Source organism: Protopterus annectens, chromosome 10.part0, assembly GCF_019279795.1.
Source record: "Protopterus annectens isolate FY-2018-M chromosome 10.part0, PAN1.0, whole genome shotgun sequence".
Lineage (NCBI taxonomy): Eukaryota > Metazoa > Chordata > Ceratodontiformes > Protopteridae > Protopterus > Protopterus annectens.
In genome coordinates, this window is record NC_056744.1 from 288,669,657 (window position 1) to 288,695,963 (window position 26,307).

Below are 26,307 nucleotides of genomic sequence, written 5' to 3' on the forward strand. Positions count from 1 at the left end.
GGGACTCTGGCTAATAAAGTTCGCAGATGACTGCAAACTGGGAGCCATTACTGAATCCCCAAATGATGTGGATATTCTACAAAAGAGCCTTAGAGAAAATAATGCTTGGTGCCAGAGCCATGGGCTCAAGCTTAATGCCAAGAAATGTATAGTTATCACCTTTGGGAAAAACATGTACCCATGAATTACCACATAGGTAGCAGTATACTAAACACCGAAAGTGTGATGAGAGACTTAGGGACACAGGTTGACAGTGGTCTCACCTTCGATAACTACATCACCACAACAGTCAGGAAATCCTTCTATGTGACACACCTCATCACTAAAGGCTTTTCATCCAGAGAAAAGGAGGTCAATGTCCCACTGTACTCATCCCTCATTAGATCCATTATAGAGTACAATGCCCCATTTGGTATGTACCTCTGTACCTCCCAAGACATTTACAACAGCTGGAAAGGCCGCAGAAATACCTTACTAAAAGAATCCCAGGCCAAAAGCAGATGCCCTATACTGACCGTCTAAAAAAACTCCAGCTATACTCTGTGGTATATCGTCTACTTAGAGGTGATCTCTGCTTAACATACAAGGCCATGTCAAACCCTGAGCTGTTGGACATGCTACACTTAAAGAAATCTCAATCCCTCAGAGCCACACGATCCTGGGATCTAAACCTTGTCATCACAATGAACAAAACATGCTGGAGGGATAGGGTCCTGACCCAGAGACTCCCCAGAATCTGGAATAGACTGCCCATACAGGTCAAGCAGAGCACCTCCTTGGCACTCTTCAAAAGGAACTTGATTTGATGGGAAATAAGAAATTCACCCCAGGGATCACGTCAGTCACCCTGTTAGACAGGGGTCCAGGGAAGTAAATATTGTGGGAAGAAATATCCAGGAAATTGTTATGGCTAGGCTTCTATAGGCCCTAGGGCCGATAGCCTAGTACCAACCTATGAACCTATGAACCTATGTATATGTATTGTGCATGAGGAGATACCATATAATTCCATTACAAACAAGGACACTTTAAGCAGAATGCACAGTGTACCACTCTCTCAGTGTTACATGAACATTTCTGTGTTTTCATGAACATTTCTTTGTTTTTATATAGGCAAGATGGAAAGGAAATTTAGGAACCGCATTTATGAACATCTCAGGGATATAAAAAAAATGTAAATAATGCATTGGTGAAACATTGTATGGAACATGTTGACCATGCTTTTAAATTTATTATCATTGAGGCACTTACCTCAGACATAGGAGGTGGTCCATGGACATTAATTTTGGAAAAACATGAGGCTTTCTGGCAACTGAGAACTAATGGCACACAGTGGCCAGGCGTAAGTTATGCATTTTCATTGTCCTGTTTTCTAAAACTTAAGGCATTAGAAAGATGAATTTTATGTATTGTGTGCTTTACATGAGATTATGCTAATACTGCTTCTACATTTATTATACTGTATTTATTATATTATATATATATATATATATATATATATATATATATATATATATATGTGTGTGTATATATACTTTTCGATACTAGTTTTATTTTATATATATATATATATATATATATATATATATATATATATATATATGTTTTTACATAGTTTTTAGTAATTCACAGATTTGGGAAGGTTTTATGCTTTACTATGAACTGTGTGCTGGTGGGCGTGTTTTAACATTAATTATGGGCATTGGTTTAGTTGCATAAGCTGTAATTTAGTATTTAATTAATTGGTTTATCCTTATTTCTTTGTCTGAAGAAGTCTCTGAATCAGCAGAGACGAAAGCGCTTATCTGATTGTGTGTGTCCTGCTTAATAAAAGTTTTCATTGTACTACAACAGCTCGTAGGGTTGCCACCTTTCGTCGTAGCTAAAACCGGAGTAAAAACACACCCCTTGCATCACACATAACCACGCCCACCCCATCTCCCACCCACACCCCACCCATTTTGTGACATCACCTAGCAGGGAATGCCCTCTTTTTCCATTCCTGTTTCCTGCTTTTGGCTGATTTACTACGCTTTTCTGAAAAAAAAAAATTATAGTAAATCAGCTGATTTACAAACTCCAATAGTCTGATTCCTTTTTGAAACAGAATACTGGAGTTTGTGCAGTGTTTTCTGGACTACCGGAGAATCAGTTTGATTGCAGGATAGTCTGGAAAAAAAACAGAGGGGTGGCAACCCTAATGGCTTGTGGAGAAAGAACAGACTTTTTACATCATTGTGATCCCCAGCTCTGCTTGTGCTCACTTGTCTTGCTATTTCCCAAACTATACTGGTGACAAAGTTAGTATATATAAGTAGTGTGCATATGGTGATAGCTACTAACTCCACTGTTGTATTACCTCAGAGTATTCTCCCCCCAGCAGAGTTAGTGTATATAAGTAGTGCACATGGAGATAAAGCTACTAAATTCACTCTTGTATCATGGAGTATACCCCCTACTACAAGATGCAGTGGTAATAGAGTTAGGATACATAAGTAGTGTGCAAGGGAGATACCTGCTAATTGCAATGTTTTAGTATCTCAGAGTATTCCCGCACTACAAGTTACATGAGTGAAAACGTTAGTATATATAAGTAGTGGACATGGGGAAATATCTCAACTTCACTGTTGTTGTATTTCAGAGAATTCTTCATATTACAAGATGCACTGGTGGCAGAGTCCATATGTATAAGTAGTATACACAAGAAGATAGCTACTAACTCCACTGTTGTAGTATTTGAGACTATCACCTCTACTACAAGAAACATTAATGACAGTGTTAGTATATGTAAGTAGCGTGCAGGAGGAGATACCTAGTAACTTCACTGTTATAGTATCTCCCCTACTACAAGATACATTGGTGAGAGAATTAATAAATATAAGTAGGGTACATGGGGATATACCTAGTAACTCCACTGTTATAGTATCTCAGAGTATTCCCCCTACTACAAGATACATTGGTGACAGAATTAGTAAATATAAGTAGGTTGATGGGGCGATACCTAGTAACTCCATTGTTGTAGTATCTCAGAGTATTTCCCCTACTACAAGATACATTGGTGGCAGATGTAGTAAATATAAGAAGGGTGCATGGAAAAATAACTACTAATTCCACTTTGGTAGAATCTCACACTATTCCCGCTAGTGCAATAGTGCAAGATACATGGGTGACTGAGTTAATATATATAAAAGAAGTGTACATGGGGAGATAGATACTAGCTCCACTTTCCCCATACTGCACAATTCATGGGTGACAGAGTTAGTATATATATATATATATATATATATATATATATATATATGTAGAGTGCATGGAGAGATAGCTACTAACTCCACTGTTTTAGTATCTCAGAGTATTTCCCAAACTACGAGATATATTGGTGACAGTGTTAGTATACATAAGTACTGTGCATGTGGAACTTGTAGTAGTATCTCAGAACATACCTCTCAAGCTCTTAGAGCAAGAAATCTGGACAAAGCCATAAATATTGGGGTACAAAGGCCTAAATATAGGGACAATTTTAAATATTGCCCTTACAAACATAAAAAGTAGATAGAACAACAGGTTTTGAATTAGAATGAATTTTCTGAAGGGTATGAAGTCTGAAACTCAAATGTCTGTTATTATTTTCTTACTTGAATCTTCAATAAATTTTCAATGATTTGCTAGAAAACCACAATTTTATGAAAAATGGACCAACAATATGAGGCAAAAATCTGGTCATTCTCAAAATTCTGTACAGCTGAGAGGTATGTCTCAGAATATTCCTCCTAGTACAAGATACATTGGAGCCTGAGTTAGTGCATATAAGTAGTGTGTATGGGGAGATAACTACTAACTCCAGTGTTATAGTATTTTAGAGTATTCCCCCTACTAAAAGATACATGAGTGACAAAGTTAGTATATGTATGTATATAGCGTGCATGTGGAGATGCCTACTACCACAGAGTACTCCCCTCTACAAATTACACTGGCGACAGTGTTAGAGTATGTATACTACAAGATATATCAGTGAATCAGTGATAGAGTTAGTATAAATATGTATTACAAGATGCACTGGTGACAGACTTAGTAGATATATATATATATATATATATATATATACATATATATATATATATATATATATATATATATATATATATATATATCAGCAGTGAAGTTCATATCTATATATAAGTAGTGTACACAAAGGGATGCCTTCTAACTCTACTGTTGCAGTAGCTTTACAACATACACTGATGACAGTGTTATATATGTAAATAGTGTGCATGGGGAGATGCCTACTAGCTCTACTTTTGTAGTATCTGAGAGTATTCCTCCTACTACAAGATACCTTGGTAACAGAATTAGTAAATATAGGTAGTGTCCATGGAAAAAAAAAATACTAACCCCACTGTAGTAGAATCACGCACTATTCCCTGTAGTGCAAGATACATGGGTGACAGAGTTAGAATATATATGTAGTCTAGGTGGGGAGACAGACACCAGCTCCACTTTTGTAGCATCTCAGAGTATTCCCCCACTATAAGACTCAGGGATGACAGAGTTAGTGTATGTATATATACACACACACACACACACACACACACACACACACACACACATATATATATATATATATATATATATATATATATATATATATAGGAGCGCTACAAAATCCTGAAAGCCTAAAATCCTGAAGTGCAAAATCCTGAGATACATACAGAAACAAATAAAAGACAAACCATATTACTCTGCACCCCCCCACACCCCCCGCTGCTTAAATATATCAACTCTGAGATTGCCCTTAGTGTAGTGAAATCTCGGAGTTGGGCTTGCCTCCTCCCTGCTTATAGTATTTTGAGTTTTCAGTATTTTGAACTTTCAGGATTTTGGGCTTTCAGGAGTTTGTAGTGCTCCTATATATATATATATATATATATATATATATATATATATAAATTTTACATTTGTTTACCGGGATAGTCCGACTGGATATATGTCAATTTTCAGCAGAGGCCCAGGGAGAAAAGCTCCAATTAGACAAATTACAAAGATAACATTTAAAAAATATAAAATATAAAAAAGTATAAAAACAACATTTACAACAAAGAATACAAAGTGAGTATGTACAATGGTTCGTGGTGTTCCCTAATAGGGATACCCAATTGACATGGTCAGACACAATTAAAGGTAGGAGACATTAGATGGCATACAGAGCTTGGTGAAATAGTTACCTGTTTGATATTTAGAGATTCTCCTTTCAGTATTTAACTTAATCAGGATTGGTACATGGGCAGAGCCAGTTCATTTTGAGATACTGTTTGAGGTTATTTTTGAATAGACCTATGGGGGATTGTAGGGTTTTATGGTTTGGCAACAAATGCCAGGTTTTGCCAACAAAGTTGGCAAATATGGATTCACCAACAGCATTGTTAGCTTTGTGGGTTTGGATGAGTAGTTTGTTGGCTGATCGCAGGGATCTCAAGTTGCTATAGGGCTTAATGATATTTATGAGTGAGGGTGTATCCTCAGGGTGGTACAAAATTTTGTGCGCTATTTGGAATTGATTGAATTGAATTAGACAGGGAAGTTCTAGCCACTCTAGTTGTTTCAGGTTCTGGCAGTGGTGGGTTCTGTAAGTGGAGCCAGTGGTGAATCAGGCAATATCGTTGTAGCTATGGGAGAGCTTACCTAATTCTGATTTGTTGAGGTTTGAGAGTACCGGCGAGGCATATAGTAGAGTAGAGAGTAGGTTTGACCAGGCAATTGCAGTCCTAGCCAGTGGGGTTAAAATGTTTTGTTTCTATACAGTGACTCAAGCTTCTTATTGATGGTCTGCATGGTTTTGTTGACCTGTAGATCAAATTTAAGTTTATTGCCTATGATAACCCCTAGAAGTTTAGTGTGTTGATCTGAAGAGATAGTGGCACCATTGTTTGACGTGACAGAGAAAGAAAGTGTGGCAGATTTGCTGGTGGGGGTGAAAAGTAGACATTTATTTTTATTGGTGTTCAGCAGTAGGCGTTGGTTGGCTAGCCAGTTCTCAACAGTGTTGAATGTATTTTGGGTTAGGGCTTGCAGTTCGGATGGGGAGGTAGCTGAGCAGATCAGAGTGGAATCATCTGCATACTGAATGCAGGTAGCTTTAGGGGTAGCAGAATGGAGGTTGCTGATAAAAATAGAGAAGTGTAGTGGACCCAGTATGGAGCCTTGAGAGACACCAAGTGTGAAAGGTAGCTGACTGGAGAGTTTGCCCTGCCATAATATTGCCTGTTGTCTACCAGTCAGGTAGGAATGGAACCACTGGATTGCGTGCTTATTGAGGAAAAAAGATAATTTTTTATTAGACATATTTTATATATATATATATATATATATATATATATATATATATATAAATGTATATATATATATATATATATATATATATATATATATATATATATATATATATATATATATATATAAATATATATATATACATATATATATAGATAAATATGTGTATGTATGTGTGTATATATATATATATATATATTTATATATATATATATATGTATATATATATATATATATATATATATATATATATATATATATATATACATACACTTACTCTGTCATACTAACGCTCATAGATATATATATATATATATATCTATATATATATATATATATATATTTTTATATATACATATATGTGTGTATATTATATATATATATATATATATATATATATATATATATATATATATATAAAACAAAACACGTGCAACACATAGCTCACAAAGCCAGTGTGCCGAACAGTCACAGCCCTTAAGGCTAAACAACACACCTGATACACTTGTAATAGGTGACTCTATCGTCAGGCACACTGACGTCCCGCTCACCAGGCTGAACAAGGAGAATGTCACGGTGAGCTGCCTGTCGGGTGCTAGGATCTGCCACATAACACAAGCACTCAGATCACTCCAAGCAAGTACAAATATGACTCAGTCATTGTCCATGCTGGTGTGAATGACCTGAGACGTACCTCCCTGGACTACATGAAAAGAGACATAGAGGAGCTCTCTGAGCATGTAGCCCAGGCCAGTATGACCCTGACCTTGAGTAGCATCTTACCCTCACCAAGAATGATGCCACAATATGAAGACAAGATGATCAATTTCAACAATTGGCTTAAGTATTGGTGTCATTCAAAGGGGATCCAATGCCTGTCAGCCTGGGATGACATGCTTGACAAGCCACAATGCTTCGCTAGGGACAGCTTGCACCTGTCACCCCTGGGCTTTCGGATATTGGAAAAGGCTCTTGCTACCCCCATAGTGCTTTTTTTAGGCAAGGCTCAAAAGACAAACCCGCCTCCATAGGTTTCACAAAGGATAAGAAACTAAGAGTAATGCTACTCAACGCCAGAAGTCTAAACCTCAAGATGCACGCATTCAAAACTCTCCTTAGCATGGAGAACATCGATATCTGTGCAGTAACAGAAACCTGGTTCAAGTCTCCCGAGAGCACCCCAGCACTACCAGGTTATACCTCATACCATGCTTTTCTGCCCCAAAACTTGGACCGAACCACAAAAGGAGGGGGAGTATCAATATTCGTCAAAGATACCCACATCTCCAGGTTGGTGGCACAGCACGAAGCATCAGAGACTATCCATGTGCAACTAACAGTGGGTAAAACTGCCTTCCAGTTTATAGACTGCTACAGACCACCCTCCCAAACCCAGGAACCCCACTCGGCCTTCCTAAGAACACTGTAAAATATGAAGGTCTCTCCAAACACCATTATATTGGGCGACTTCAACTACCCAAACATAGACTGGGAGCATTACTCTAGCTCCAACACCCTAGCCCAAAGGTTCCTAGAATTCATAAACTCAAATGCTATGGAACAACTTGTTACCACTCCCACAAGAGAGGAAAACATACTGGACCTGATCATCACCAACATGGGGACTCTATGCTCCAGACCAGAAATGTATCCCTCACTGGTAAGATCAGACCATAAACTAATCTCACTGGATATTCACATCCCGACTCCACCCCCTGCCCTGAAAACCACAGTGAAAAACTTCTCTAAAGCAAATTTCACACTCCTCAAAACCAAGGTGGAATCCTTCAAAGCCCCCGGGCCTGTGGAAAATACGTCCCAGAACGCAGAATCCTTTATAAATGCATTCTATGAACACCTTCAGGAATGCATGGATCATGCAATCCCAAATAAAACCAAAACCCAATCCTCCAAAGGCAGACGTCCTGTCTGGTGGACCCCAGCCATAAACAAACTATACAATAGAAGGAGGAAGCTACTACATGATAGAGCAAAAATCCCAAAAAGGAAAGGCATCTCTGATCAGTATTAGCAAAAAACTATGGGCACACATAAAATCATCTAAGGCCAGCTTCGAGAGACAAATTGCACAGGACATTAAGGATAATCACAAGGCTTTCTTTAGTTATGTTAGGAACCTGGGTGGGAATTCCAAGATATGCTCAGAATTAGTCCAAAATGACAAAAAATACACCGAGCCCACAGACATTGCCAACATCCTAGCTGACAGGTTCAGCACAAATCCCCCCCCCCACCAAAAGGGCAAATATCTATCCCAGAAGAGTGCTGCCCCCCTGACATCTCAGATGCTCAGGTAAGAGCTGCCCTCTCCAAAGCAAAAAACACAGCATCAATGGGACCAGATGGTGTCCCGGGCTGCGTCCTACATGAACTCCAAGAAGAGCTATACCCAAACATAAAACTACTGTTCAGTCTCAGCCTTACTACAGGATATGTACCCAAAGAGTGGCGTACAGCAACAGTGGTCCCTCTCCACAAAGGTGGTGTCTCAACGGATCCTGGAAACTATCGCCCCATAAGCCTGACTAGCTTGGTTTGAAAAGCTATGGAAACGATCATCATGAACCTCATAAATAAAGATATTGGGGACCTACAGACACTGGATCCTACCTAGTTAGGCTTTGTTAAGGGAAGATCCTGCCTCTTAAACCTGGTTGATTTCTTTGAAACAGTCACCAAGGCCATTGACGAGGGGAAGGTGGTCCACACAGCCTACCTGGACCTTGCAAAAGCCTTTGATACAATTCCCCACTCGGGCATTATAGTTAAGCTTACCAGCTTAAATATAAACCCCTATGTCACTAGATGGGTTGCAAACTGGCTCAAGGACAGAACCCACATGGTTAGAATTGCTGGAGCCATGTCAAACTCCAAACCAGTTACAAGTGGCGTCCCACAAGGCTCAGTCCTGGGACCTCTCATGTTCGGTATATATTTCTCGGAGGTACAGGCCAACACGGAAGGACTGTGGCTGACCAAGTTTGCAGATGACTGCAAACTGGGCGCCATAATCGACTCTCCAGCTGACACAAGCATCCTCCAAAAGGGCCTCATAGAAACAGACAACTGGTGCCAGAGCCATGGCCTCAAGCTAAATGCCAAAAAGTGTATAGTCATTCCCTTTGGCAAAAAATAAATGCCCACTAATTACCACATAGGTGGTAATCCATTAAGTACTGAAGAAGTAATTAGGGACCTGGGGACCCAAGTTGATAGCAATCTCTCATTTGACAACTATGTGGCCAAAGTGGTTAGAAAAACATTTTATATAGCCCACCTAATCATGAAGGGATTCACATCTAGATCAGGGGAGGTCATCGTGCCTCTTTACTCATCCCTCATCAGGCCCATAATATAGTACAATGCCTCTTTTGGGATGTACCTTACCAGACACCTGCAGCAACTGGAAAGACCCCAAAAGTACCTCACCAAGAGGATCAAAGGGCTCAAACAGATGCCATATGCTGCCTGGTTAAAGAAACTCCAGCTCTACTCAGTGGCATACCACCTGCTCAGAGGCGATCTGTGCCTGATGTATAAAGCCATGTCCAACCCGGAATTAATGGACATGCTGCACCTCAGAAAATCCAAATCCCATCAAGCTACGCACTCGAGAGACTTGAACCTCAGCACTGAAATAAATAGGACATGCTGGAGGGACAGATTTATAACCCAGAGGCTCCCTTCACTCTGGAATAAAATCCCAGTCCCTCATTGACTCTCTTCAAGAGGAATCTTGATGAGTGGATGGGAGATCGTAGGTTTACCCCGGGTATCACTTCTGTATCACTGTTAGACAGAGGCACAGTATACTAGCTTCAAAAAAGGGCATAGCAAAATTAATTTAAAATGGGTGGCGAAAGCCAAACACACTCTGGCTAGGCTCATAAATGCCCTAGGGCAGATAGCCTAGTATGAACCTATGAGAAATTCATTTCACTGAAACTTCATTTCACTGAAAGTTCATTTCACTGACAACTATTATTAGCAATAAAATGGAATATTCCCCCTTCCCCACTGTAGTGCGACCCTGGAGTTAGAATATATAGTTAGGGGGGGGGGGCAGAGCCCCCCACATCGGGGGGTGTGGGGGGCGCAGCCCCCCACTTCATTTCATATGATATTCTTATGTTTTGATATAATATTGCTTAGTAAAAGAAAAGTAAGTGGGGGGCTGCGCCCCCCACACCCCCCTAACTATATATTCTAACTCCAGGGTCGCACTACAGTGGGGAAGGGGGCATATTCCATTTACTTTGTAATAATACTTGTCAGTGAAATGAACTTTCAGTGAAATGAAGTTTCAGTGAAATGAATTTCAGTGAAATGGTGTCAGTGAAATGAAAGTCAGTGAATTGAAAGTTCAGTGAATTGAAGTGAACCCATATATATATATATATATATATATATATATATATATATATGTGTGTGTGTGTGTGTAGATTGCACGGGAAGATAGCTACTAACTCCACTGTTGCAGTATCTTGGAGTATTCCTCCTATTGCATGATACATGGGTAACAGAGCTCATGTATATAAGTCGTGTGTACTAGGGGATAGCTACTGACTACACTGATGTATTATCCAAGAGTATTCCCCCAATTACAAGACACATTGGTGACACAGTTAGTACATGTATGTAGTGTGAATGCAAAGAAACATGCTAACTTCACTGTTGCAGTATTCCACACTATTCCCCTACTACAAGGATTAGTGGTGACAGAGTTAGTATTCACGAGTAGTGTGCACGGGCAGATACCTTCTAACTCCATTACTGTAGCATCTCAGACAATATTCCCCCTACTGCAAGATGCATCTACAGGTGTTTAAAAACAAAAATAAGGTTTGTACATATAAGATGTCTGCATGGTGAGATACCTACTAGCTCCACTCTTGTAGTACCTCAGAGTAATTCCTCTACTACAGTATACATTCATGGCAGAGTTAGTATATATAGGTAGTATACAGGGAGGGATAGGTATTAGCTACACTGTTGTAGTATCTCACAATATTCTCCCTACTGTAAGAAACACCAGTGATGCCTGAAACATTGGTGTGGATATACGTGTCCCTCACGTCAAAGGATACAGGTGAAAAGTGCACCGAAAAAAAAGTTTAAGAAGGAAAACAGCATGTTTTGAAATTTGTTCTTACTTTTGAATGATGAATTATTTCCCAAAGTGCCAGGACTCGCATTGTTTTCCACACTTCTGACCGGAAACCTTGTATGACAGCAAAACACCATGTCAGGGTTGTGGATCATTCATATTTTTACCATGACAGGGAGGGGCAGCACCAGTTTAATCACTTAGAAGTACTGAGTCATATAGTAAAATCCACTCTCACTGCCAGTATGCATTGCTTATATATTTGGGGACCAAAAATATATGAGATACTTTTAAAGTTGGTCAAGAAAAATTACAAGGGACCTATCAAAGGAGCTTCAGAAAAGTTACAGGATTAAGGCAGTGAGGTCATATTCAGGGCTCAATATTACTAAAATGGTACAGCTACTAATGATAGTATGTGTATATATATATATATATATATATATATATATATATATATATATATATATTCTAATAATAGTTGATGTACACAGTTTTCAATGTGCTTAATGTAGGCATACTTTTGTTAACACAGGAACATCGATAAACTCCTGTACACATTCTGAGCCTAATCCTCAGAGCATGAAAGCAAAAATGATCGTTTTTTGCAGAGGACAAGTCCCCATTTACCCCCACTCCCCCTGCTAATTCTATATATCAAATCTGATATCACACAATCCCCAGTAAAGTGGCATAGTCTTCTTCCATATGGATCATCTTTTATCACATAACTGTCAACTCTGGACAGTGTTAAACATTATAAAAAGCCATGAGTAACAGGAAGAAGTTGTGTGAGTCAACAGACAATGGGGGTAGGAGGTATATGAGCTAGCTCCATAGCACAGAGGGATGAAACCTTATCTATGACATGGGCAATCTGGGTTCAGTTAGTACACTTGGAGAGCCATTGAGGAAAATGAGTAGAATGATGAGGTTATGCCAGCTTGCAGCTTTCAGACTAATGGGCTGAATGGACATACCTGCTGTGCATGGGCTATATTAGATTCCCCTGTGGACACTGAAGAATACACAGAGATGCTTGCTGCTGGGGACAAGAGCCTTAAAGGTTTTTTCACTTGTACAAGCAAGTGACCCCTCAGATTAGCACATTGCACACCAGACCCTCAGACATCTACTGGCATGCATAGGAGACTTATATGTCCATACTCATGTCTTTCATCAGGATGATGACTTCGCTGCAACCATAAATGACCTTGACCTGAAGGGGAGCAGTTGAGGTATAGAATTGTCATCCCAGGAGGAACAAGTTGTTCAGGAGATCAGTAGGTTATGGTTCACAGGTCAGAAAGTTAAGACTTAGACTGTAGTAAGACTTGTTTTTTTTTAAACGGGAAAATGGGGGGGTGGGATGGGTGAACAGAAAAGAGCAATTGTCAAAGACAGAGACAGAAAAAAGTTGGAATGAAGCGACAAGACAACTTATGTAATTACAAAATGTTGGGGGTCTATAAAAAATTATCAACTGGAGAGGATTTTTTAAGTTTATATGACACAAGAGTCTCCTCAAGTGTTAAAGGAGCACTGAGACATGAAAGAGATGATATGTATAGGGCTGATGGAGATATTGCACAATTTGAACTAAAGATGAGAATTTAGCACAGATTAAAATTACTGTAAAAGTTAGATTAAGATTATTAACCCATTAAGGTTAGAGAGGAAACAGAGAAAAAACAGGAGATGCTTGACAGAAATAAAGAAGACAGATGGTACTCTTAAGGGACCTAATCCTAATATGAATGTCTTAAATATTGTAACCTTATCAAAGGCAAACTTGTTGTCTGTACGACTGCACCTTACTGATGAATGTATTTTATATATATGCATGTTTGTGCCTTACTGATTAATGTATTTTACATGTATTTCCAAATGCCTCTATTGTCCTTATGTAACTGTACTTTTAAAACTGGAGCTTTTCTCCCTGGGCCTCCACTGAAAATGGACATATATCCAGTCGGACTTTCCTGGTAAACAAATGTAAAATAAAAATAAAAAAAATAAAATAAATAAATAATATACATACATAAAAATAAAAAAATAAAAAAAAAAATATATATATATATATACACACACACGCACACACACACATCAGAAACTCGAAATTCATATGGTCAGGACCATATAATCGAGTTTCCGAAAACTCGAACATCAAAAAAAACCCCACAAAAATCTAACTCTTTTTACGTGTTCAGATATTTTTTGTGGTGCACTGATAAAAAATGGAATTTTGTTTACTCTGCTTGCCTAAATGCTTTTGAAAACCTTATTAGAAGGCTAACTGCCTTCTGTATTAGGCAGAAACCTCAGGATGTCGCAGCTAACTGAAAGATGTTCATAATGGACTACTGCTAAAATACAATTTTGGAAGAAAAGATTTTTTTTTAATAACCCTACACATGACACTAAAATGTAGGAAGGTAAGTATGTATGCCTTTAATTTTAAGTGTGTGTGTGTGTGTGTGTGTGTGTGTGTGTGTGTGTGTGTGTGTGTGTGTGTGTGTGTGCTTAGGGGGCATATATGCTTTGAACTATTCTTGATTTCATATAATGTCACAGGTTTTGCCTCATATTTTGGTCTTTAACTTGCAAAGTTTGCAGGTTCTCTGGCAAATCAGATAGGATTGCATCCACTACATCATAATATCTAAATTTCAGAATGAAGAGATCCTTGAATTTCAGTGTTAGTATTCCTCAGGAAAAGTAGAGTAATACAAAGCATATTATAGAAACTTTCAAAGTTTATAAAAATGTAAATTGTGTTACACAGTTTGAATGTATGCAAGTTTCAATCCTTTGTTCCCTTTATTTTTTAACGTATTCCTGGAATTCTGAGCTAAGAGGTTGAGAAGTGAGTGGGGGAGGGGTTGAAGTGGCATGGACATTTCTGTTATGTGTTGTAGTTATTTATGCATTTTGTAAAACTCTACTGCCAATCATGAGCGGACAGGTGATCCGCTGTGGCGACCCCTAACCGGGAAAAGCCAAAAGAAGAAGATTCCCTCAATTGATTGCAATAAAACTTTTGAAGTGTACACTCACAGTCATTCCAGTGGCTGTAATTGATGTGTGCCCGCATATGTGCATGCCCCTGCGCACATGCACATTGTGTGTTTGGTGTGTGTGTGTGTGTGTGTGTGTGTGTGTGTGTGTGTGTGTGTGTGTGTGTGTGTGTGGGTGTCTGTGTATATATGGGGAGTATAGATGTTCTCAACAGTCTCTGTTTTTACCTCATATTCAATCTGTTCCTTATAATTATGTGTTTTTTTGCTAAATCAGTGAAGGCTATAATCACTGAATGACAGTTATTTGACTTTCAGACTTAATAGCCTTTAGAAAAAGTAAAGCCTGCTATTCTAGCAACTTTCTACCTGTATAAGGACGATATCTGTCCTTTATTTTTGGTCTCTTGTCCCCCATTTTTTTATCCTCCTGCTTGATTCTTGAGCTAAGAGGCTGAGAGGTATGTGCCTGTGTCTGTGAATGTGTGTCTGTGTGCGCTCACATGTGGGTGTGCAAGTCTGTAAGTGTGTACTGGGGTTGCAGGGGGCTGTAATATATTCTGACATTAATGAACTGCGAAATTCTATTCCTGTTTGACAATCATTTATGTATTTACTCATCCATTTGATGACAGTCAAATTTCTGAGGTTTACAGTCTCAGTCATGCACATCCCTCTCAACCTGCATACATTGAAAACAGGAACAAATACCCTTGAAAAATAGGAACATCCAGTTAAAAATCTGGACATCTCATTAGCATAAAATGTAAATACTAAACAGCACATAACTATTTCCTTTTCCAATAGGAATGTGGGATACTTGAGTGACAAAAATGAAGGAAAAATATAATTACATTATCAGATAATATAAAATCTGTAGAATTTAATGAACTGTATTGCAGACTTGTGCCACACAAGGTTATTTATTTTTGCTTCTGAAAAAGGGACTTGTAAATTTAGTGTCCTCTTTCTTTCTTTAAATTATTGTTACCACTAGTATGTTGCTCATGTACTGTTGTTTTACATGTACAAGACAGTTTTACTTGAGATGAAGGGGATTTGGAAAATTTCGTGAAGGGATAAATCAAATCTGAAAATAAGAATATAACTCTAGAAACAGGAACATCCTAAATCAGGCCTAAAATAGGAATGCTTCTACAAAATAGATACAGTTGAGAGATCTGGTCATACAAGTGGCTGTAATAGATATACACAAACACACACACACACATATATGTGTGCAGGGCAGAATAAGGATGCCTCTGATTTTGCTTCATATTTTGGTCTGTTTTCTGGCAAAATATTGAGAACTGCAGTCATTAAATAATGACAGGCATTTGAGTTTCAGAAATGGTAACATTCATAAAAAAATACTTGCTTATGCAAAACTTATGATTCTAGCAACTATGTAAATGTGTAAAGGCACTGTCTTTCTCTGTTTTTGGTCCTTTGATTCCCCAGTATTTTTGATCCTCCTGACTGATTGTTGAGCAGCATGGGGTAGGTTGTATTAGAGTACACATTATATTTTGATGGCAGTGACCTGAGGAGATACATTCACATGTAGCAGTTATTTATATATTTATGTATTTATTCATTCATTTGATGATATTCAAACTTCTGAGATACAGTCACAGTCATAAAAGCACCTCTACTTGATGAGTGGTCACGTGTGTGTGTGTGTGTGTGTGTGTGTGTGTGTGTGTGTGTGTGTGTGTGTGTGTGTGCTTAGGGGGCATATATTCTTTGAACTATTCTTGATTTCATATAATGTCACAGGTTTTGCCTCATATTTTGGTCTTTAACTTGCAAAGTTTGCAGGTTCTCTGGCAAATCAGATAGGATTGCATCCACTACATCATAATATCTAAATTTCAGAATGAAGAGATCCTTGAATTTCAGTGTTAGTATTCCTGAGGAAAAGTAGAGTAATACAAAGCATATTACAGAAACTTTCAAAGTTTATAAAAATGTAAATTGTGTTACACAGTTTGAATGTATGCAAGTTTCAATCCTTTGTTCCCTTTATTTTTTAACGTATTCCTGGAATTCTGAGCTAAGAGGTTGATAAGTGAGTGGGGAAGGGGTTGAAGTGGCATGGACATTTCTGTTATGTGTTGTAGTTATTTATGCATTTTGTAAAACTCTACTGCCAATCATGAGCGGACAGGTGATCCGCTGTGGCGACCCCTAACCGGGAAAAGCCAAAAGAAGAAGATTCCCTCAATTGATTGCAATAAAACTTTTGAAGTGTACACTCACAGTCATTCCAGTGGCTGTAATTGATGTGTGCTCGCATATGTGCATGCCCCTGCGCACATGCACATTGTGTGTTTGGTGTGTGTGTGTGTGTGTGTGTGTGGGTGTCTGTGTATATATGGGGAGTATAGATGTTCTCAACAGTCTCTGTTTTTACCTCATATTCAATCTGTTCCTTATAATTATGTGTTTTTTTGCTAAATCAGTGAAGGCTATAGTCACTGAATGACAGTTATTTGACTTTCAGACTTAATAGCCTTTAGAAAAAGTAAAGCCTGCTATTCTAGCAACTTTCTACCTGTATAAGGACGATATCTGTCCTTTATTTTTGGTCTCTTGTCCCCCATTTTTTTATCCTCCTGCTTGATTCTTGAGCTAAGAGGCTGAGAGGTATGTGCCTGTGTCTGTGAATGTGTGTCTGTGTGCGCTCACATGTGGGTGTGCAAGTCTGTAAGTGTGTACTGGGGTTGCAGGGGGCTGTAATATATTCTGACATTAATGAACTGCGAAATTCTATTCCTGTTTGACAATTATTTATGTATTTACTCATCCATTTGATGACAGTCAAATTTCTGAGGTTTACAGTCTCAGTCATGCACATCCCTCTCAACCTGCATACATTGAAAACAGGAACAAATACCCTTGAAAAATAGGAACATCCAGTTAAAAATCTGGATATCTCATTAGCATAAAATGTAAATACTAAACAGCACATAACTCTTTCCTTTTCCAATAGGAATGTGGGATACTTGAGTGACAAAAATGAAGGAAAAATATAATTACATTATCAGATAATATAAAATCTGTAGAATTTAATGAACTGTATTGTAGACTTGTGCAACACAAGGTTATTTATTTTTGCTTCTGAAAAAGGGACTTGTAAATTTAGTGTCCTCTTTCTTTCTTTAAATTATTGTTACCACTAGTATGTTGCTCATGTACTGTTGTTTTACATGTACAAGACAGTTTTACTTGAGATGAAGGGGATTTGGAAAATTTTGTGAAGGGATAAATCAAATCTGAAAATAAGAATATAACTCTAGAAACAGGAACATCCTAAATCAGGCCTAAAATAGGAATGCTTCTACAAAATAGGTACAGTTGAGAGATCTGGTCATACAAGTGGCTGTAAGAGATATACACAAACACACACACACACATATATATGTGTGCAGGGCAGAATAAGGATGCCTCTGATTTTGCTTCATATTTTGGTCTGTTTTCTGGCAAAATATTGAGAACTGCAGTCATTAAATAATGACAGGCATTTGAGTTTCAGAAATGGTAACATTCATAAAAAAATACTTGCTTATGCAAAACTTATGATTCTAGCAACTATGTAAATGTGTAAAGGCACTGTCTTTCTCTGTTTTTGGTCCTTTGATTCCCCAGTATTTTTGATCCTCCTGACTGATTGTTGAGCAGCATGGGGTAGGTTGTATTAGAGTACACATTATATTTTGATGGCAGTGACCTGAGGAGATACATTCACATGTAGCAGTTATTTATATATTTATGTATTTATTCATTCATTTGATGATATTCAAACTTCTGAGATACAGTCACAGTCATAAAAGCACCTCTACTTGATGAGTGGTCACGTGTGTGTGTGTGTGTGTGTGTGTGTGTGTGTGTGTGTGTGTGTGTGTGTGTGTGTGTGTGTGTCTGTGTGTCTCCATGCGTGCATGTCTTCAGGGGCTGTCTGGATATCTGTGTGTGTCTGTGTCTCTGTCTGGAAATGTATGTGAAAGTACATGGATGAGTGTGTGTGTGTGTGTGTGTGTGTGTGTGTGTGTGTGTGTGTGTGTGTGTGTGTGTGCATTATTAATATGACTATACCCTGGGTACTCAGGCAGTCTATAAATGAGAGTTACTGACATCATCTAATGGTAATTGACCTATTAATACACTGTCCTATATCATTCTAATTGGCCCCATCTATTCATTTGCTTCCTTCAGTATTCACTTGCTTTAAAGTCACCAGCAGCCACTCTCCCCCATTTGCACATACACAGATGTGCACTTGCAGTTAAACACACTCGCACACATACATGCACACAGACACATACACACACACACACACACACACACACACACACACACACACACACACACACACACACACACACACACACACATACGCAGATGCCCATATTCACACAGACACACCCACACTCCCCCACTCCCCCCACACACAACCCTCCTCATTCAGAAGTAGACTGATAGTATCTTCTTTGAGCTGTCGTCTAGATTTGTGGCATACACAGAGTTTTGGATAAAAAGACATTACAATGCCAAGTTTTTTCTTGTCTATACTTCAGGATAAAACAAACAATATCTGTGACTTGTATTGTTTTTTTTTTTTAAATAACATTCATTGAAGTAAGAGAAAAAGTTTATTACCACAAGGAATTGATTCAATGTCCACATTCAAGATTGATTTGTTGGCAAAGTTTGTTGGTTTTGCGCACTGAATTTCCTCCTTATCTCTCACCACTGTACCCATGTGTTGAAGCCATTTCTTCAGCCAGCCAAGAACACAGTCACAGATATATTTGTTAAAGCCAAGTTTCCTTTGAAAACAAACATACATTTTACATAAAATTCTCTCTGTTTTTTTTCTGCTGACAATGAATGCTCTGTTTTACAGAATAAATGTATTTAATATAAGTGGCAGAAACTTTGACTAAGTGCCTCCTGTCTCCATTTCAACTGGTCACACACCTCAGTATGCCACATTAAACAATAATTCTATAGCAGGCAATACAGAAAAATGTTATAACAGTGTATTCTGCAAATCCTGTTTATAAAATTCTAATTTTCCTTTCATATGAATGATCTGAAGAACTGCTTGATATTTACTTGGAGTACTTATTCCTTTTCCATCATTACAGTTCTCCTTGCTTGAACCACTGCCACCACAGGCATTGCTTCTCATAGCACCACAACAGGATAGAGTAATGGATATCCAAATTAAGGGGAAACCAGTGGAACAGGAAGCAATTGATCAGGTGCCATATGAAAATAGTTTGGAGCCTTCCACAGGAAACCAGTATAAATGCTCACTTGAAGCTAGACAGCAAGGGAAGGAACAAGAAACTGTGGAAGCTCTGATGCAGTCAATGTTGAGGAGTGATAGACCAGTGAGTTCCCATATGACAGAGCAACGGACAGCACAGGATGAACTTGATGAGACTGTGTCACAGGAATATGCTATAGAACCTTCTATAGAATGCCCGCAGGAATTGGAAAACAAGGGATGTGCCCTCAGTTTGGAAGAAAATGAGTTAAGAGAAGAATTGCTTCATTTAATAGACATGGACAGGTATATCAAGAACAATGAAAGAAATAGACTGCAGAAGGTTAATAAAACCCAAAAAGTCAGAAGTCTGATAAAACAAATGAATGCAGTAATTAGGACTGTTCATAGAGATCCATGCGATATAACAGAAGTAAACAAGATTTATTACTGTGCTGCTAAATCAATAACTGATAAAGTTCTACCACAAGAACACAGGGTAGTGAGGGAAAAGGAAGGGGAGAAATCAAATACCATCATGGAAATATTGAATAGAGAAAAGTATACTAAGACAAGAAGTGTCACTGTTAGAAGACTATAGAAGAGGGAACAGATCAACAAAAATACTAAGAAAGATAGATGTGATAAAAGCAATGCACAATATTAGATCAGACCAGGATCTATCATGCATTAACAATAACAAACTAAAAAATTCAGCACAGGCAGAAAACTTACAAAGATAAATATAAAGGGAAAGTGCAAAATAAGCAATTTATTGATGACCCAAAAAGATTTTATAGGCAACTGGGAAATAAGGTAAAAGAAATTGAAAGACCACCAATAAAAGAAGAAATAGATACATTTTGAAGAAGTATCTAAGAAGATCCTATGGAACATAGCTTCTTCTTCTGACTTTTCCCAGTTAGGGGTCACCACAGCATATCACCCATCCACTCATGATTGTCAGAGGAGTTTTACAGTGTAGAGTTGCCAGCCCAGCACCCAACCTTCCACAGAAGGCATGCACATGCATGCACTCACACCTTGGGTCAATTTAGAGTACCCAATCCACCTACAGTATATATTTGGGAGGAAATTGGAGCACCCAGAGGAAACCCACATGACCACAGGGAGGACATGCAGACTCTGCACAGAAGGCACCCTAGCCAAGGATCGAACCGGATAACCTCTTGCTGTGAGGTGGCAATGCTAACCACTGCACCACCATGGCCACCTATCCTGTGTGCATAACAAAGATGCTAAATGGATAGAAGAAGTAAAAAAAAGACTAACAAGTTTAAAGGTACACAACATGAAATGGGATGAAGTAACTGCTAGAGAGATTGAAACAAAGTTAAGAAAAACCTCTAACTGGAAAACCCCAAACCTAGATGCAGTACCTAACTTCTGGTTAAAAGTATTAACATCTTTGCATGAAGATTTAGCCAAGAACTATTTATATGCACACCCAGAACAGACACCAACATGGCTAACAACAGGAAAACAATGCTCCTACTTAAGAGTGTACCTGCAAGCTACCCTAAAAAATATAGACCAATATTTTGCTTTCTGATGATGTATAAACTATACATGGGAATTGATACTGACAGAGTCTATAGTCATTTAGAAGAAAACTCAATTATGACAGTAGAACAAAAGGGCAATGAAAGAAAGTCATATGGAACAAAGGATTATTTGTTGTTAAATAAAGTCATAGTGGAGAACTGTAAAAATGGTAAGAATCTAAGTATGGCATGGACTGACTTCAAAAAACCATTTGATAGTATCCTTCATTCATGGATAAAAGAGTGCTTAAAAATATATAAGATACACCCCACACTGATTGACTACATTACAGTGACCATGAAACAGTGGCAGATCACTTTGCAATTAAGCCATGATAAAAGACAAATTGTTATTCCAGAGATAAAAATTCAAAGGGGGATATTCCAGGGTGACTCTCTGTCATCATTACTATTCTGCCTTGCCCTTAATTCATTAAGCACTCAACAGCTTAGCCCATGGCTATAATCTGGCTCCTAGAAAACAACAAAGTAGAAAGACTTCACACCTTCTACTTGTTGATGATTTAAAACTGTATAGCTTATCAGATGAGGAGCTGAAAGCACAACTGCAAGTTGTCAAAACTTTTTCAGATGATATAAGAATGTAATTTGGTCTTGATAAATGTGCAAAAGCAACCTTGAAAGGAGGAAAACTGCAACACCAGGAAAACATCAGTTTGGGACAAGAACCTGATATAAAAGAACTAGCATTTGTATTAGAAGAACGAAATGATGAAAGAGCAAACGCTCAAACGTCGACATGTAAAACCCGAATTCTGAAAACAGCGAAGTTGCAGAACAGCAATTTTTTTCCCAGGAAAAAAAAATCACTGTTAAAAAAAAAAAAAAAAAAATTATACACACACCCCCTACTTAAATATACCAACTCTGAAATCACACCACAGTCAAGAAAACAGCAAAGTCCCAAGAACGGCACAGCGATTTTTTTTTCCCTGGGAAAAAAATCGCTGTTCCATAACTTTGCTGTTTTCAGATTTCGGGTTTTACGTGTTGATGAATGAGTGTTCGCTCTTTCATCACTTCGCTCTTCTAATATATACCCAAGAACCTGAGCAAGAAGGAGTGTATAAATATTTGGGAATTGATGAAGGATCAACAATAAAACACGGACAAATGCGAGTAAAACTTAGTAAGGAATACTTCAGAAGACTTAAATTAATCCTAAAAACAGCACTGACATCTAGGAACAAAATCCAAGCTATAAACCAATTTGCTCTTCCTGTCCTAACTTACAGTTCTGGAGTAACTGACTGGCCCCAAAACTTGTTGGATAGATTAGATAAGAAAACAAGAAGGATACTTCATGCTCACCAAATGATTTATAAATATCAGTGCATACCAAGATTATATATTCCCCATTCCGAAGAAGGGATGGGCCTCCTTGAAATTGATTATATGTATAGAGCTGTAATCGTGGGACTCCACACATATCTGCTGGCCTCACAAGACCCAAACGTAGTGAAAGTCTTGAAACATGAGGAGAATAAATCTAAGATGACTTCTCTGCTTAATCTAGCAGAAGCTTATCAGCGTCAAGCAGGAATGGAAATCAAACCAGAAGTAGATAAAAATCAGGCAGCAATTGAATGTGCAAAAAATCAAAAGAAAGAACATAAGGTGAAAGATCAGATGAGACGGCAAGAAATGTGAAAAAAGCATAAATATAGTTGCAAGCATAGAAAACTTCTGGAAGAACCTCATGTTGATCAGGAACGAACACAGGAAAGAATGGTTAAGGAGAGGTGAATTCAAGCCAAGAGATGAAAAGTTAATATTGGTGGCCCAAGGTAGTGGGCTGCATATACGTTGGTTTATAAAGTCCATTGAACATATGGGAGAAACCGACAATTGTAGGTTTTGTAAAACCAAATTAGAAGCAGTTGCACACCTCGTTGCTGGTTACGACATACTAATGGCAGAAAGACTGTATACTGAAAGGCATAATAATGTGGTGAGACTGTTGCACTGGGGATTGTGCAAACATTATGGTATTGAAGTGGCAAAAGACACTGGAAACATGAGCCACAAAGAATCATAGAAAATGAAGAAGTCTACATCACGTGGGATCACCCATTACCAACAGTTCAAAAGATAGATGCTAGAAAACTGGATATAGTGGTCCAAGAAAAGAAGATAAGAGTAGCATTGATCATTGAAATTGCTACACCCAGTGACTGCAATGAATTGCATATAGAGAGACATGGAGTCATAAAATATCATGATCTACAGGCAGAAATGAGCGCAATGTGGAAGAAAGATATCCAGGCAGTTCCAATAGTAGTAGAAGCAACAAGTCTTAAAAAAAAAAAGAATTTCCAATCGTATTTAGATATGTTACCAATGCATGTAACTCTATAAGAACTACTGAAGGAGACATTACTGGGCACATTGCGGGTGCTGCGAAGAGCACTACTGGCTGACATCAAAGATTGAAACAATACTAATTTCATGAACTTAATAATCATACTTTGACTTAGGAATGGGGTCCATTCCCATCATGGTATTAGAAATCCAAAAGACTGAGAAATTAAAAAAGCATGAACTAACATAAATCTGTGTTGAATGCTAGGTTTATATGCACAGATTTCTCAATGTTTTTCAGCCTCATCATGTATCCCTGGACAACTCAAATGCATACAAATAGCTACATGATTATGTATCTGTTTATTTAGGTTCATAGTTTCATAGGTAGGTACTAGGCTATCTGCCCGAAGGCATTCATAAGTCTAGCCAGAATGTGTTGGCTTTCACCACCCCCCCCCCAGATTAGTTCCCTGTGACTCTGTCCAGCAGAGCCATTGAAGTGATCCCTGGGGTAAACTTTCTGTTTCCCATCCACTCGTCAAGGTTTCTCTTGAAGAGAGTTAGCGAGGAGCTCTGCCTAATGTAGATTGGAATCTTGTTCCAGAGCATGGGAAGTCTCTGGGACAGGAATCTATCCCACCAGCACGTCCTATTTATTGTTGTGGTGAGATTTATATCCCTGGAGCATGTGGCTTGAGGGGATATGGTTTTCTTTAGGTGGAGCATGTCCATCAATTCTGGGTTGGACATGGCCTTGTATGTCAGGCAGAGATCACCTCTGAGTAGTTGGTATGCAACGGAGTACAACTGGAGTTTCTTCAGTCGAGCTGCATAGGGCATATGCTTGAGGCCAGTGATCCTCCTGGTGAGGTACTTCTGTGTGTCTTGTAAGGTACATCCCAAATGGGGCATTGTACTCTATGATAGGTCTGATGAGTGATGCGTAGAGGGCCCAATGACCTCTTTTGATCTGGATGTAAACCCTTTTGTGATTAGGTGGGCCACATAGAAGGATTTTCTAACCACTTTGGCAATGTGATTATCAAAGGAGAGGTTACTATCTACTTGGGTCCCCAGATTCCTTATTACGTCTTCCGTATTTAGGGGGCTACCACCTATGTGGTAGTTTGTGGGTACTTTGTTTTTTTCAAAGGGGAGGACTATGCACTTTTTGGCATTTAGCTTGAGGCCATGGTTTTGACACTAGGTATCTGTCTCAGTGAGACCCTTTTGGAGGATGTCTGTGTCAGCTGGATAGTCAATTATAGCCCCTAGCTTACAGTTGTCTGCAAACTTTCTCAGCCATCGTCCTCCTGTGCTTGCCTGTACCACTGAGAAGTATATGCCGAACAGGAGGGGTCCTAGGACTGATCCCTGGGGAACGCCACTTGTAACCGGTTTAGTGTCAGACCTAGTTCCTGCAACTCTTATCATGTGGGTTCTGTCCATGAGCCAGTTGGCAACCCATCTTGTGATGTAGGGGTTTATGTTCAGGATGGTGAGCTTGTCTATAATACCTGAGTGGGAAATGGTGTCAAAGCCATTTTCAAGGTCTAGGTAGGCTGTGTGGACCACCTTTCCCTTGCCTATAGCCTTGGTAACTGTCTCAAAGAAGTCCATCATGTTTAGGAGGCATGATCTGCCCTTAACAAAGCCAAACTAGGTAGGGTCCAGTGTTTGGAGGTTCCCAATGTCTCTGAGATCCATGATGATGTGCTCCATAGCTTTGCAGACCAAGCTAGTCAGGCTTATAGGGTGATAGTTCCTGGGGTCCATTGTGGCTCCACCTTTGTGAAGCGGAATAACCATTACTGTGCACCACTCTGTGGGCACGTAGCCTGTGGAAAGGCTGAGTTTAAACAGTATGTTTAGGTGAGGGGTTAGTTCATCTTTAAGCTTGTGTAGGATGCAGCCTGGGACACCATCCGGTCCCACTGATGCTGTGTTTTTGGCTTTGGAGAGGGCTGTTTTAACATGAGTGTCTGTGATTTCAGGGGCACTACATTCTTCTGGTATAGTTATGGGCCCTTTTGTGGGTTAGAGGGGGGTGAAGTTTGCACTGAACCTGTCTGCCTGGATGTTGGCTATATCGGTTGGTTCAATGTATTTTGTGCCATTCTGCACTAACTCCGAGCAGATCTGAGAATTGCCACTTAGATTCTAGACATAGCTAAAGAATGCCTTGTGGTTATCTTTAGAGTTCATGGCAATTTTGCTTTCAAAGCTAACCTTGGATGATTTTATGAGGGAATGTAGTTTCTTGCTGATACTGATCAGGGATGTCTTCCCTTCTTGGGATTTTACTCTTTTCTGTACTAGTTTCCTCCTTCTACTGTATAGCTTGTTTATGGCAGGGGTCCACCAGACTGGTTTCCTTTTCTTGGAGGAGTGAGTCTTGGTTTTGTTTGGGATAGCACAATCCATTCATTCTTGTAGGTGCCCGTAGAGTGCATTAGTAAAGGATTTTGCAGCTTGGACAGTGCTATCCTTTAGCATGGGGGCATTGAAACTTCCCACCTCGGTTTTAAGTAACGTGAAGTTTGCTTTTGAAATGTTTTTCATGGTGGTTTCTTTGAATGGGGATGGTGGCAAAATGTGGATATCCAGAGTGATTAGTTTATGGTCAGATCTAACCAGTGAGGGGTTGACCTCCTGTGTGAAACACTA

General features: G+C 38.8%; 1 protein-coding gene across 1 annotated transcript in view; it reads right to left on the bottom strand.

Moving 5' to 3' along the window:
- The window catches only part of LOC122814129 (polycystin-1-like), a 1,441,736-nt gene extending 1,422,438 nt beyond the window's left edge, over window positions 1–19,298 (bottom strand). Inside the window, 1 exon segment of the mRNA XM_044086744.1 lies at window positions 19,135–19,298. Within this exon segment, the coding sequence (XP_043942679.1) occupies window positions 19,135–19,237 (103 nt within the window). The 5' untranslated portion in view covers window positions 19,238–19,298.
- Between the last annotated feature and the right edge of the window lie 7,009 nt (window positions 19,299–26,307).